The sequence below is a fragment of the Aquila chrysaetos genome, chromosome 6, assembly GCF_900496995.4.
Source record: "Aquila chrysaetos chrysaetos chromosome 6, bAquChr1.4, whole genome shotgun sequence".
Taxonomy (NCBI): Eukaryota; Metazoa; Chordata; class Aves; order Accipitriformes; family Accipitridae; genus Aquila; species Aquila chrysaetos.
In genome coordinates, this window is record NC_044009.1 from 26,520,309 (window position 1) to 26,535,371 (window position 15,063).

Sequence of the window (15,063 nt, forward strand, 5' to 3'; positions counted from 1 at the left end):
ACAGATTAATAATAATGCTGTCTTCTTAGAAATTAAACTTAGCCTTGTTTGGTCACAATTTTTTGTAAAAAGGTTTTTTTGTCGTGCAGACCTTAGTTGCAGATGACTGACTCTGTCATATTGTTAAACTAGTTATTACTTTAAGCAACTATTTAAAGAAAATTACTTTTTAAAAATTTTATTCCTTACTACCGGTTAGTGTTTCTTTTATCTTTACTGTGAACAAAATCTTGTTTGTCAGACTCTCTTAAAGGCAGCATTATCATTAACCTGTGTAAGATTACATTTTTAGCTACATAATGTCACCTGGAATTCTAAAGCTGAACTAATAAGTCAAATCGGTATCAATAGTTTTTTAGATTAATTACTTGAATTTAATATAAGCTATGAATATAATTTATAGCGGTTTTAAAAACAGTTTTCCTAATTGAATAAAACCAGTTTAAAGTTAATTTTTAAATTATTTTTCTTTTAAATTTTGAAAAGAAAATTTTGGTTTTAGCCAGATGACTGTTTAATGGTTTATCCTTAAAATAAGGTTATTTTGGCAATGTCCAAATGGTATTGTGCTTATTAGCTGCCTAACACTCCTCCTACAGGCAAAATGAGAAAACTACATAACAGTTTTAAATGCTAGTGGAGAACTAAATAATTAAGAACTATGCATTTAAAAAAAAAAAAAAAAAGGAGGAGTGAGCGTGGGTCGTGAGTGAAACTCCTGTCTACAGGTACCATCTTCTAATAAAACTAAGTGCCTCATTTCAAGTAAATTGAACAGTTTTTTTTCTTCCCATAATTGTTTTGGATTTTGTGAAGTTGGAGTGTGCATCTCAGTGTTACTGCTTTTTTGAAACATGGCCTATATTTGCATACATAGTGGTGTACAAAGGTGTATTAAGTAGTAAAAGCTGAAGGCTTTTGTACAATTTTTACACTGAAGATAGTTTACTTTTATAGTTACTATAGTAACTATAGTTAGATAGTTTTACTTTTTACGTAAACATATTTAAAGCTTAAAATTCATTGTCCACAAAAATCTTAAAGCAAATTTGCTTCCAGCGCATACACAATGCAAGACTTGCAGGTTACTTAAAAAAAACCCCAAACCCAGCAAACTTTGACGGCAGAGTGCTGAAAGACAGAGCTCTCCTCATCCAATCTTGTATTTTGGTAGCTGGCTGTTGCTTCCTATGTGATCAAGCTTGCCAGATCTTATTCTTCATTGTAACTTCTGCTGGAATAAACTTTCATTTTTATTTGGAAGTTTGGAGTGGAGGTATTATCTCCTACTTAAGGATATACAGCAGTCAGAAGGCATGTATGTAAATAAGTGAGTTCTGAAATAGCATTTACTTTCTCCTATTATCTTTACATTTGGTAGGGTTTTCTTTTTTTTGCCAAATTACTTTGCACACTACAGATGTATTAATTTGAGTGAAATTAACCAAAGGTCTTAAAGAGTGGATTGTGTTTTGTTGGTTTGGGTTACATGGAATAAACAATTCTCTGAAGTGCTTAGTGCAGTAGAAAGTGGGAATTAGCAAATTTAAACTGAAGCAGTACTTTAACTGTAGCTAAGGCTAAGCAATACTTAAAAACTTGTCTTTATACAGTCTTCTAAGATTTTGGCAATCTTGAGTGCTGCAGCTGGGATATGGCTATTAGGAGAAGAATGGTAGCTCTTCTAAAAATCCAGTTCAACAAAAGCTCGCTCCACATTTGGCATACCTTCAAGTACTGGCAAATACTGATAATTGGAGCTAGTATTTTAGAAATATATTATTATCTTGCAAAATCTGACACATACTAAAGAAAAATAAACACAGGTAACCCCAACAGGCTCCTAGCTTGTCTCACTTCTCTTCCTAGTTTTGACTCTTCTGCTTCCGTTTATGCACAATTACAAGCTGGATGTTTAGGCAAAAACAACAATCTTCCCCACACCCCCATTTTTAGGGCAGAATCACAAAGGAAAAGAGAGTGATTGAGAACTGGACAAATAACATTGGTTTAAACTCACTATACAGTAAATAACATTAATTTTTTTTTCATCCAGTGTCAACACCAGTTAATCTGTTATGATCATTAGCAATTTTAATCCTATTGGCATTAGTCTGTGACACGAGTGCCAGTATTTATACGTGTCATGTGCAAGTGTCCCACGTTTTAAAATGTTGGACTAATTATATGTTGCTTTTTCTATATGTAGAGGCTGAACCCTTAGCTTCTTGTTGGCTACATGAGACAGGGTGTTACTCCAAAATACTTTGTGTGACTGTTCAAATGAGGTTCACTGTCAGTGCACTTCTTCTTTGAGAATGCTATTACTTGAACCTTAATGTGTACTGGAATTTACAAGTTGGGAACAAAATGTCCTTGAAAAAGGAAAACTTTTTCAATTGTGCATTAGAAATGGTTGAAAAAAGCACTAAATAATATTTTTGCCAAATATGTAATCTGAGTCCTTCTCAAAGGTGAAAGAAGCTCTTTGTTCCGCTTACCAAAATTTATTGTGGGTTTTTTTTAGTTTTTTGTTTGTTTTTGTTTTTTTTTTTCCCCTGAATTTGAACATGACCAAATATTCAAACATCTAGCTTTTTTCCAGCTATCAGAGTGACTTTTACATGTCCCTCTGGAGCTTGTCAAGCCTGTGGAAAACTTTCTAGACATGGTCTTTTTTATGTCTGTGTTAGTTTTTTTTTTTTTTCTTTTCATTTTTTTTCTACTTGATTGATTTTTCTTTATGTTCTTATGATGTTTTCCCTGGAAACTTCATTTTTTCATTGTCTTTTTGTCACAATGTTTCAAAATAGGTGCTGTGTACCTCTGTCATTCTCTCATCAAATTTTAAATTCCTTGAATTATCCCCAGCATTAAGCCTTGCAGTAGTCTTCCGATATAATTTCCAAACTTAAGCTATTAAATGCAAAGAGGATGTAGTCCCCATCAATCTGGTTTACACTAGTCATTTTTATTGCCTTTATTGATTTCTCTGTAGACAGGAGTCCTCTTTATTTTCATGTCCTTGTTCTTTGAGTGAATTAATTTTGCAATAGTAAACATAACTTACATACATTACATTAGGAAACCACTGAGCATGTTTTCTTTTACAAAATAAAATCTTATTTACTGTACCATTTTATTTAGACTGTACTCATAACTTTCTAAATGTCATCATGTTCATTTAAAAAGGCACGTAACCTGGTAACCAACTGTATGTTTTCATGGGAAGAGTTTCTTTCACAGTTAAGCAATTCTAAGATATTTGTATGTTTTTGCATTTTTGCATGATGCACAGTTTTATTGGTCACTTTTTTCACAAACTACAGGTAATGATAAAAGGATAGTTCCCATCGGTAAAAGCAAAACAGTGCGATAGCTTAAATATTGTGCTTTGATCTTCCAGAAGAGGTCCTGCATGAAAGTAAATTCTGTAAATTATTCCTGACAGCTATTACAGTGATAGGTATTTCTGTAGCAAAATGATAATTCTCTGCCTTTGATATAATCAAAATAACTCTAGTTTTTAATTAAGAATTTCCAAAACACCAAGCACTAGAACTTTGCTAATACTGGTTGGGAGGTTTTGAAGTTATAAGCTGATATACAACTGTTTAGTGTAAAGTGTAAAAATTTTATCACTTTTATTTTGATTTTGTTTTCTTTCTTAAAAAAGTTATATATACACTCACAATATATATACACACATTCTTGTGTATGTATAGATATAATATATAGGGAGTGAGAGGGGTGTTTTCAGTTCTTGTAAGCAGCATTTGAATAGTCTGTAGAAATACTGTTATAACAGGTACAGATACGGGATGATTGTTTTAGACACCAAGACTAATAATTTTAACAGTGTTTAGAAACACTGGAGAAAAGCCCTGAACTATGCCAGCATCAGGGACAGACAAGCATGAAAGATTAATGTAATTTTGCATATAATGATGCACATTCTTACACAAAAAATCCATCTGCAAGTGTCATGTCAGTCAGCAAAAATCTTTGATGGGTGGCTGCAGCTGGGCTGTCTCTTCTGGCAAAGCTGGCCTAGAAAATGCTAAATGTAGTTATGATGCTTTGTGCCATCTGTAGTATGCCAGTTTATCCTGTCTTCACTGGCATTTACAGTACTATATAGAGTATCAGCAAACACAGAGACATCAATGTAGAGTGACAGATTCATTTCCTCCAGAGGCTATGAACTCTGGTGTATACTTGTGCCACCTTCCTCTGTGTGTTATATTCTGTTGTCACTGGTATTTGGCTTGATTTCATACTTCTGTGTTTAACTCCTCATATTTTTGATTTAGCAATTTGCATATCCTAACACAAAGGCAATTAAATTTGATTGATACTGAAATAATTCAGTCTTAACTGAGGATATGCTTACATTTTCCTGAAGTTTACCAACTGTGTCAATGCTAAAACTTGCATTTTGATGCAACAAACATATTCTCTAATTCTCTGAATTTAAATGCACTAAATAGCCATGCATCTGATGGCAGCTGAGTTTTAATGCATCTTGCCTTTTAGCTAGTGTAACTGTAAAACATACCTTCTTATACTTTTAATGCATTTAATGATTTAAAAAAAAAAACTGTAGTGAATTACTCTATGTTCCTTATGTTAGAAGGGCAAAAAGTTAAAAAACCCTTTTAAATTCTCTAATCTTCTGAAAATTTAATATTGTTATTTTCCACAGTAACTGAGTATGAAGGACATGCTCTCTCAGTACTTAAAGAATGTGAACTCCAGGCATTTGATGGGTAAGTTGGTTAGTGACAATAAATGTTAGTAAACCTCATCACATTAGTTTTTATTTGTATTCCAGCCAAAACTATGCTAGTAGGTATTTCATGAGTTACTCTGTTTCACATATATATTAAGCCTGAGAAAATCAGTTCTCATTAGATGCTTTGTTTTTTATTACTTACTGACAATAGGTATGTATTTTAGATTCATAAATAATGGTAAAGAAACATAAAGCTTTCTTAAATATGCTTCATGAAAGCTTCAGTCTCTGTATTTGCAAGAATGGCACAAATGCCTTGTATTTCACACTGTCCATTCAAATAGTTCTTAAGGAGAGCATTTTATCTAAAAGCAACTTGAATGTTTTTTCCATCAAAAAAATTAAATCATTCAAACTTACTTGAAGTCAAGAGTGAAAATGCTTGTTCAATCATTTTTAAAGACCTTGCTATATGGATTAATCCTGCAGTCTCTGGTATTTTTACATTAATCGTTCAATAATAAGATTCAATAATATATAAGAATAGTTTTGCATACTGTGGAAGTCTTGCAGCATTCTTACAACTCTTATTGGAATATGCAGTGAGCCATACAAGAAGGCGTAAATAATGTTTTGTAGTCTAATCAATTTCTATTAGTTGTAGAAACTCACAGAGTTAGGTGAGAAAATGTATCTCAAAATGTATCTATGTATTCCAGATTCTGAGGATAATTTCTTTCCAATTAAGACATGTCTTTTGGGGTGCCAGCTGGGGAACCAGTTTGTCCTGGGAAGGAGATATGAAGACAGAGAAGGGTTGTATCTTCTTGCAGAAATACCTTCTACTCTGAGTCATATTTGAATTGTATCATCTTGATCATTGGGTAGAGTCACTGGAGTACTTCCCAGTGAGACTTCTCTCCAGTAGCCAGAACTAAGGGCAAACAGGAACAGAAGACACTGGAAGAAAATAACCCTTAAGTCAATATGATGATAGGATTTCTGAGGTGAAGAGATACCTGTCCTTTCTAAGTTAGCTAAGTGTGGGGGGAGTTTTCCTCATGTGGAAATTAAGTAGCTTTTATTATCAGAGGGTATGAGCAAAAATGAAATTTCAAGTGTTTGAAAAATGAATTTTATAACTTCTCAAATAGCCTGGCATCCCTCTATGTACTCATTCAGTAAAGCACAATACAGAAAAACATCCTATTAAATAGCTAACTTGGGATGCTTTTTGATATAAAATCATAGGGAATATGGGTTGCAAGGGTAACTCTTTACACTGATGTACCTAGAGATGTCTTAATTGCTATTTTCAAGTAAAATCTACAGAGTGATAGGATGAGATCAGCATTCATATTATGCTATAAGACTGATTCTTTCAAAAAGAAAGCTAAAAAACATCACTAGTCTCTCTTGCGTCCATTAGCTTTAGATTTGTTCTTAAGAACAGGAAGAGAATATTTTAAATTGGGATTTTCTTTTTCAAGTTGTTTAAAGGCTTATGGTGTACTTCTGATTATGTTCCTGTGAAGTCCTTTGTGACTTCCTCATTGCTGTCTAGCCTAAGAATTTTTGCCATAGATATAAATACCTTATAGGCCCTCAAAACCACCTCAGTGTTTCCCAAATAAAATTTTAATGACAATTTTGGTTTATTGGAAATTAAAACAGAAAAAGTATGGGATCTGGTTTGAATTGAAAATTAACTCCACAACAGTGAAATTGTCCTACTGATGAAAAATCACGCTTTTAGCAATAGCAGCCACCTGACATAATCTCTTTTCACTATTTCCATTAAGTCTCAGGAAGTTTTACCTGTTTATTGAGCAGCATTGCTTGTGACCTGGCAGGCCTCAGTTCTTTCCTATTTTGCCCTGGCTTTCTGTCTGGTTTTGTTCAAGGCAGATACTATATCTGTCACTTAGTTCCCTGTTTAGAAAATAGAATAGCATTTCTGTACCTCCTTTTAGATGCGGAAGGCACTGTACATGGTGGTGAAAGGTAAGGTAGTTTTTGTGCTATTTCTACACGGCAGAGTTCACGTAGACCTGATCTGCCTTGCCCAAGCTTGGAAGCGACCGGAGATGAGTTGGGTGTGGACTGAAAGCCATGCCTGTGTGCATTAGTCTGCTGCTCTAACTCAACTTGTGCTTTTCAAGTGTTGCCTGTTTCAGATTGACTGAAAGCTAATTCAGGTAAAAATGTAGAAAGGGCAAAACACAACAGTTTTTTATTCATTACAGTAGGTAAGCGGTATAGCAACATACAATTTCTGATCTTGAATTTCTCTCAGAGTGAGTTACGGTTCCTTACATGTTAAACAGCATGTGAAGTAAATTGAAGCTTGTGATTTGCAGTAGTAAATTGGAAGTTTGTATCTCAGCACTTTCCGTAACCAATACTGCTATGTTTTAATTCTTTGTCAAAGCTGTTTGTTTCTTTTCTCTGATTTTGCCAGTTCCCACTCCGTTTTGCAAGATCATAGGCAAATGTCGTGTATCTCATATACTCCACCTTTTTTCCTATCCACTTTTTTTCTTTCTTACTGACACTGGAAATTTAGGTACTTTGCCAGCTTGGCAGTGTGCTTTTTTACCCTGCCTTGGGGCCAAATGTTGGTGACAAATAGAGTGAGTGCATTTGTCGTGCTGCTATCTCAGCTGCTTTTTCTTGTTTGTACGGTGACAGAAACACACGATATGCATCCATGTATTTCTTCCCTAATAAGGGGCCTAAGCCATTATGGATATTGTTTACAGTAGCCTGGGTTAGTCAGACTTTAGTGAATAGTTGATTAAGAAACTTGTGTCTGATGGTTAGACAGATGTTTATTCCTCTGTGAAGCCGTCTTCAAGGTCTTGGGCCAATCTGTTTGCTCAAGACTTTCTACTCCTTATGCGTAGCAGGTTCTCACTGATTAGCTTTGGAATCCCTCATCCCTGATGGTATCTCTATTTCCAGCCAAAAAGGCAACTCTTGGTGATTAATGCTAAATTAATAAAAATTAAAGTTAGCAGCATTTTTATGTTATTCCTTGGACTCTTCATCTATTTTCAATAACAACAAACACAGCCCCCCTAAATCAAAGAAAATATAGCTGTTTTCAAAAGTTTTATAGCCCGAAGACAATCCACATAAGTCCTTCCAGGTGTACAATTTATCAGACTACGAAGATTAACTATTTTTGCTGCTGTGGCAGAAACTTTTAAGCCTAGGAATAAACCAATCTAAACCAAAAAATGAGACAAAAGACAGGAGATGACTCCTGGCTACGAGCAGGAAGAAAATGTGCTCCAAACTTCTGCTATATACGCTTTTTTAAAATGTGGGCAGTGTTTAGCTGGATAGAGAAAACATTTGTAAAAATTTAGAAATTAAAAAATAGCTGGGAAATAATAGTAGGGACTGAAGAAAAATGTTAAAGGAGCTGACAATTTAATTTAAACATTTAATAACATGATGAGTATTTTCTTATAAAGAACTTACCAGTTTTATCTAGTTGAATTATTGGACATAGTTTCACAACTGCATTCATATAGACACATGAAAAAAGGATATTTTAAGTAAGTGCCTCCTAATGTAAATCTGACATTTATATTGTAAGTGCTTGGAGTGTACTATTACTATTTTTATCATTAAAATGTGTTTACCTTAAAAAACATTTAACTTTCAAACATTACTAATTTGGAGAATCACTTTAATAGTTACTTAAATAAACAAAAACAGGAAAAAAAAAATGTTTGCTATGACAGAGCTTTTACAGACAAATGCATTCCTCTCTATAGCCACAGCAGGTGGGAGTTTAATTACATGCTCCAAAAGCAGTGATTAAGTATCTTCATGCAAAGGATTGCTGGCACTAAGGTTTTATACCTTGCTAAATCCCTCAACTGCCTGCACAGTGTGTGGATTAGCTTTTTCAAGTATTTTTGATTTTATTGTAATATTTTGCAAGTTGTTATTATAAGGGCAATTAAAAAGCATTGGAATGCTTGTGTGAGTCAGCATTGAAAGATTTAAAGAACTTTTCCACTGAGGCATTTGAGCATGTGCTTTATTCTTCCATCTGATCAGTTCACGTGCATAACGTGTGATAAGGTAAGAAATACTTTAAGTTGTTAAATATATTTACTCCTACTCAGAAGAAAGCAGAAATAAAGATGCTTATATCTTGTGAGTTAATATTCACTGATCTGACAGTGAAACCCTAGCTTGTTCTTAAAGAAAGAACGTGTTTTAGCTATTTGAAATATCATTATGTATATGGTGTGTGATAGCTTCCTTCCACTTGTTTGCTCAGCTACGGAAGAGTTTATTTTGAACTGTTTAGCATTTTTGTTTTGTAATAGGGTAGTTTGTGTTGGTGGAGACGGATCTGTCAGTGAAGTTGCTCATGGCCTACTGCTTAAAGCCCAGATAGATGCTGGAAAAGACACAGACTATATACCAACACCTGTCAAAGCACCGGTTCCTCTTGGAGTAATACCAGCAGGTGAGACTAAAAGGTACTGTTACATTTTGTAAGTCATCTGTTTTAAGTCCCTCTGGCATGTTTTACAGTTTTGGCTACCAAAGGCAGTTCTTGGTGCTAAAGCTTCAGTTACTTAAGGGAGCTATTGAATAAATGTCCTAAATTAGTGATTGAGATTGATTACAAATTACTAGATTTTAAATCATTATGATAATTTATAGTAATGGCACAGATGAGCCCTTTGCCTAAAGGAAGAAGCTCAGGAAGAAGAAAACTGAAGTAATTTTCAGCTGATCCACGGAAAGATCAAGTTTTGCCCTTATTTGCTGCCAGAAATGATACCAAATGAAAACTTTGTTTTCTAGAATTTCCTTAATATAAGCCATGCTGTTTTGCCTCTCTATCCAGTTTTCTTGGCAGGATTCTCAATTGGATTCATGCTGAGGGTCTCTTTTTAAATGGTGTTCCAGGAATACATTTTGTGGATTATATAAAAAAAACCCAAACAACTGTGCACACAAAACTGCTTTCTCTCTCTTTTACTTCTACAGACTGGAAAATGTATGCATCTCTCTTGAAAAATACTCTTGCTCCTTTATTACCTTGTACTTGCATCTTGTGGTGTGGATGTTTTGGGGGTTTTGTTTGTTTGTTTCGGGGGGTGGGGTGTCCCTTCTTCACCCAATTTTTGTATTTGCCCTTCTCAGAGTATAACTTGGGCCAGGCAGGGAGGCTTAGCCAGAATTAGTACAGGCAGAGTTGATTCTGGACTAGTATATGAATCACTTCTCTTTAAAAGAGGAGGGGTATTTTTGCGTGGACACTACCCTCTGGTGTGGATGTTGATGGAATTACTTGCTGTAATTTCTCAGATGTTTTTAACTACTGAGGGAAAAAATTCCTGCAGCCAGGTGAACAGCAAATCGTTGTTTTCAGTTTTGTACAAAAAAAGGAGCGCATCGCTTCTGAACTGATCAAGCAGGTTTTAAGTACTCTGACTTACTTTGCACTTCTACAAAGCAGCATTAAGACAGAGCCTAGTTGCTTGTAAAAATGCAAGATTACACTAGCTTTTTTCAAAGTTAAAAAAACCTCGGAAATGTATTGGTAAGAGATACAGTAATCTCAAAGACATGAAGCAAATGAATTTTAGTACAGCAGTTGGACCATCACTTATCAGTTCAGTTGCTGTGAATATCTTGATGGTGTTGAGACTGAATCTCTCCAGCACTTGACTCCATGCTGTTTGGGCATGCTTAGGTCACTGTGCCTTATCATTAGTGCTTACTCTCTTCAGGTTAAGACAAGTACATCATGATCAAAAAGGATTTGTAAACCCAAAAGAATGCTGTACAGCTTGTTACACAGAATGCCATAGACTTTCTTAAAAAAGGGTGAGAACAATTTATAGCACGAGAGTGTGGGAAACTCCTTTGTAGGCTCTTAAAAATAATCTATAGGTTATTTTATTTCCATATTATTGATATTCCAAAAAATAGTCAGTTAGGAAACAGATAAGTATGATACTTGTGTACATGAAGAAGGTGGAACTCAATGGCCAATTAATTCTGCTCCCCCAACCCTGAAATCCATTGTACCAAATTATCAGGATTCTCCAGCTGAGTGAAAATAGAAATTGTATTACGGAATAGCATTGAGTGGCTTAAAATCTGGTTTTAGTCTCTATAATAAGTAGTTCAGACAGCATTTTGAAGCTTCAGCCAACTTGATGGGAAGGAGCTGCTCTTGAAACAGTTTACCTCCTGAAGAGAAAGGTCCAGAGGGGAGTGTGTTTTTACTAAAACACTCTACTGAGCTGCCTTATTCTGGTCCAGATCAAATGGATGAGATGTGGGGAAGCCTGCGTTGTACTGCTGGCCATTAGCAAGAGTGTTTGTTGCTATGGGAACTACTGCTAAGAAACTGTACGGAGGGGGAATGGGAGGAAGGGGAGGGGGGACTGGAAGGACATTAAAAAAGCTATCCAGTTGTTACAGAACAAGAGACAATCTATATCCGATGGCTGTGAACCTTTTGGTCCTAAATGGTTCATTTAAATAAATTCATGATTTCCAATTAATTCAGAAAATAAAATATTACTGAGGGACTGTTAATTTCTGTGATATTTCAGGCAAAGAACCAAAATGTTGGTGCAGTTTTCATCAGAATTTTAGCTATGCTTGACTAGGAAGTCATTACATCACATTTATCTGTTTGGATGGGGGAGACATTAACAGCCTTATGAATATTCATGTTGTCTGGTTAATTAAGTTAATTGTACTGCAGAAGTGCTTGCACTTCCAAGGACAATTTTTTTCTCTACAGTTTCTGTTTGGTACCTTCATCAGTCATGCTTTACATGACCTGCAGATACTTTGTCCTTACTGTGATGCTTTTGCACATTTCATAGGCAGGAGGTTGTAGGAAGTTGTTTGTAATGGCAGGAAAATGGGTTAATATTTTTAACAAAATTATATTTTTTGAATAATAAAATCTTCTTTGTTTCTGTTTAAAAAAAATGCTGGTGATAGAGATGCTGGAGTTGTATGGATGAAACCTTTTTACAGTGAATTAAGTAGTTGAAGTGAGATCTAAAACTGTGACTGTTAGTAATCTGTGGGGGGTGCAAGCCCATACATGAGCATCAGAGAAGGTTATTAGTCTCTGAAGTAATACGATAGTGTTCAGTGGAACCATCTTGTTATTGGGAAATAATATTCTGAGCTTTCATAGGGGAGAAAAAGGTTTAGATGACTTGGGAAGATGAATAATGGCATTAAAACCACTATTATTGAATCACCACTTAAATCAGGAAAGCTTGTATTCTAGTATTTTTGTATGATAACTTTTATTGTTTTGGTTCTGTTTATAAGCTGGTTTTTTGTGTGTGTGGCATCCTGCTTCTATAGGACCTAGGTAATGAGTTACATTATTCAGTCATTACTGGCATCAAAATGCTCTTAGGCACGTATTAAGAGATTTTTAGAGAAGGTGATGGTGCTTGCTACTGCAAAACTACGCACGTTCTAGATCTTCAACTTGTGGAAGGGTCGGCACGTTACTTACGTTTTTGAACACAGGCAAAACTTGTTTTATTTTCCCGGGAGTCATGAAAGGGTGTGCTTTTGCCTTGTTTACTTCTGCAAATGTTAATGAGCTCCACAGATTTAAGAGAAGGATGCAATTACTTGTGCCTATCCTGTTTAGTAAGAATGAGATTTAACTCTCATTAAAGTCAGTATGAAGATTGGTATTGACTTCAGCTGTGGTCATTTGTTATCTTGCTGCCATCTGTATTGATAAATTACTCTTACTTAAATGAGGAATCCCAGTTTTAAGACATACCAAGCCTGATCTTCAGAAGTATATTCCACCTCGTGCTCTTTTATTAGCTTTATGTTCAGTGACAAAGAAAAATATTTTTTCAGAATAATAACTTCCCTGTTGTCAATTTACAGGAAATAAACACGATTTGCATGACCTGTAATGATCTGCTTTTTGTGTGTGTGATTTCCTTTGTTTTGCAGAGGTTCCCATAAAAGTTGATAAGAGGTGGAAAAATTCGATTGAAGGAAATATTTGAGTATTTTTGAGCTACTTCTTTAGCTAGCTTCACTGGCTAAGCAGAATTAGTTGAATCTAGAGGTTAAAAGTGATAAGTCATTCAAACATGAAATGGTGTTGGCCATATACTTATATTATTCTGTAAAGAATTGGTTTTTAGGTCAAACCTAATTTTTTTTGTCCCTGAATTTTCCTTATAGAACTCTATTTTATGTTCACTGAATTGAAAAACTCACTATTTTGCATAGTAAATTGTATCTAGAGCTACATTTTTGCCTTTATTATGTGTATTGTACAGAAAGAAAAGTTCTAATTACTTTTAGTTGAGTTGTTGGATATAAGTTATTGCATATAAATGATTGAAATTGTAATATTCTTAATAAATTGGACTTTCTGTTAGTGTATCTAGAGAGACTTTCTTTTGGGAGAAAAAAGCAAAGACTTGCATTTAGCTTTTGAAGTTGTCAGTTTATTCTTCTTTCGAAGTACTTCGTAATCCCAATTTGATGGGTTTATTTAAACATTACTTTTTTTTAGGAAAAGGAGAAAGAAATTAATAGTATAGTCATCTATAAAATTCTGAGAAATACGTGAATTAAATTAGGGTTTTTTTTTTAATTGTTCAAAGAATAAAACTGTGCATAAACTGATTTCTCCCATGTACCACTGGAGATGTAAGCTTCAAAGAATGTTTTGGGTCTGTTATGTTAATAGATGTACCTCACTTATTTCCTTCACATAGTGGGAACTTTGAGAGCCTTACTCAGAGCTTCTCTCTGATGTTATGAAGGCTTTCCATGAGGTTCTGAGTATTCTGAATTACTTTCAGAGACTTAAGGTGCCCTGAGGATTTAACAGGTGCTCTGTGAGATACTGAGATACAACTCCCACGTATTTTACAAATTCTTTTTCAGATAAATTATTGAAAAAAATTGAAACATATACTCCTGAATAAGAATGACAAGATGCCTTTAGAGCTTTGTAACTATGTACATCAGTCTTTCCAAATTTAGTATTTTTTTCCTACCACTAACGTGACATCAAAGGTTGCAGAGTTTTGGGGTGAACATTATTTTTCAGTCTGATACATGATGCTTTTAAAGTGCTTATTTAAAAATTGAGTGCCTCTGGTTTGAAACGTAATAGTCTTTCCCTTTCCTCTCTTCTCTCCCTTGCTTTTGAAAGACAAGTTTAAATGCTTCCATAAAACTTGAGGCAAATTTAGCATCCAGAATTGTCTATTGCTGCTGTAACATATTAAATAATTCAAGCAACAAGAAAATGATTTGAAAATCTGTAACTGAACTCATTCCTTTATGGAATGTTAGGTTCTAAATTGTTCCTTTGTAATTTTTGTTATTTTAGTTAACCTGTTATTGAATTATTCATCCCTTAATCAGTGATATGAAGCAGCTCAATATTCTGCCTGCTTCGTGGCAGGCCCTGGTTCTTTATTTTTGCAGAAGTGAATCCTATGGCCCTGCTGCTTGACTAAGAAACACCAGAGATGTGATCAATGAGAAAAATCAACATGAAAGTCTGTTAAAACTATACCCATTTAGGAAAGACACAACCATTTCTTTTTCAGGATTTTTAAAATAAATTGATGTTTAAAAGTCAGCTGATACACAGATACACAATGTCCTATCCTAAAGCAGAAGGGCAAAATTTACATGTATATCCGTGTTTCTTACACAGGTAAAGTGACTTGACATATCAATCACCACCAAACATGGGCCTCCAGAACCATGCTGCTTTCTTTTACAAACTGATAGCTAGTTTTCCACTCTCTCTTCCAACTCCATGCTCACAGTTTTTCTATTTACCAGCTGATTTACTACTCATTCCCTTGTTTCAAAATAAATTAATCTCTCCTATCTAGTGGCTAGTAGTACAACTGGTCTGCCGATGTCCAGGCAATGACAAAGACAATTTTAATGCACTGAATACAAATCAACAATTTGTCAGATGCGTGTCAAATTCTACGTTCTCTTGATGTTTTTCAGTCATTAATGTGTTCTCATATGTAAAGCTGATGTGTAGTAATTAATTTTATTCACTATTGCTTCTAAGAATCTGAAATGTAGCCTGCAAGAGGCACAGCAGCTATCTTACACTAGATGTAGTAGAATTTTCTCTGGGAAACGTACAGTTTTACACTGGCTGGGTATTAAATTATTTTTCCAACTTAAAAATATTCCCCAAATATATCTTCTTAGATAATCTGCCTTCTAGTACAGTTCCTCAGTACAGCACTTAGGTATAGAAGAAGTGATTTTTAGGGAGATGG

General features: G+C 34.7%; 1 protein-coding gene across 2 annotated transcripts in view; it reads left to right on the forward strand.

Annotated features, from left to right (window-relative positions):
• The window catches only part of CERKL (ceramide kinase like), a 61,022-nt gene that overhangs the window by 36,977 nt on the left and 8,982 nt on the right, over nucleotides 1-15,063 (forward strand). For both annotated transcript variants that reach the window (XM_030016850.1, XM_030016849.2), the window contains exons 4-5: nucleotides 4,706-4,769; nucleotides 9,088-9,230. In XM_030016850.1, the coding sequence (XP_029872710.1) occupies nucleotides 4,706-4,769; nucleotides 9,088-9,230 (207 nt within the window). The remainder of the gene's footprint in view (nucleotides 1-4,705; nucleotides 4,770-9,087; nucleotides 9,231-15,063) is intronic.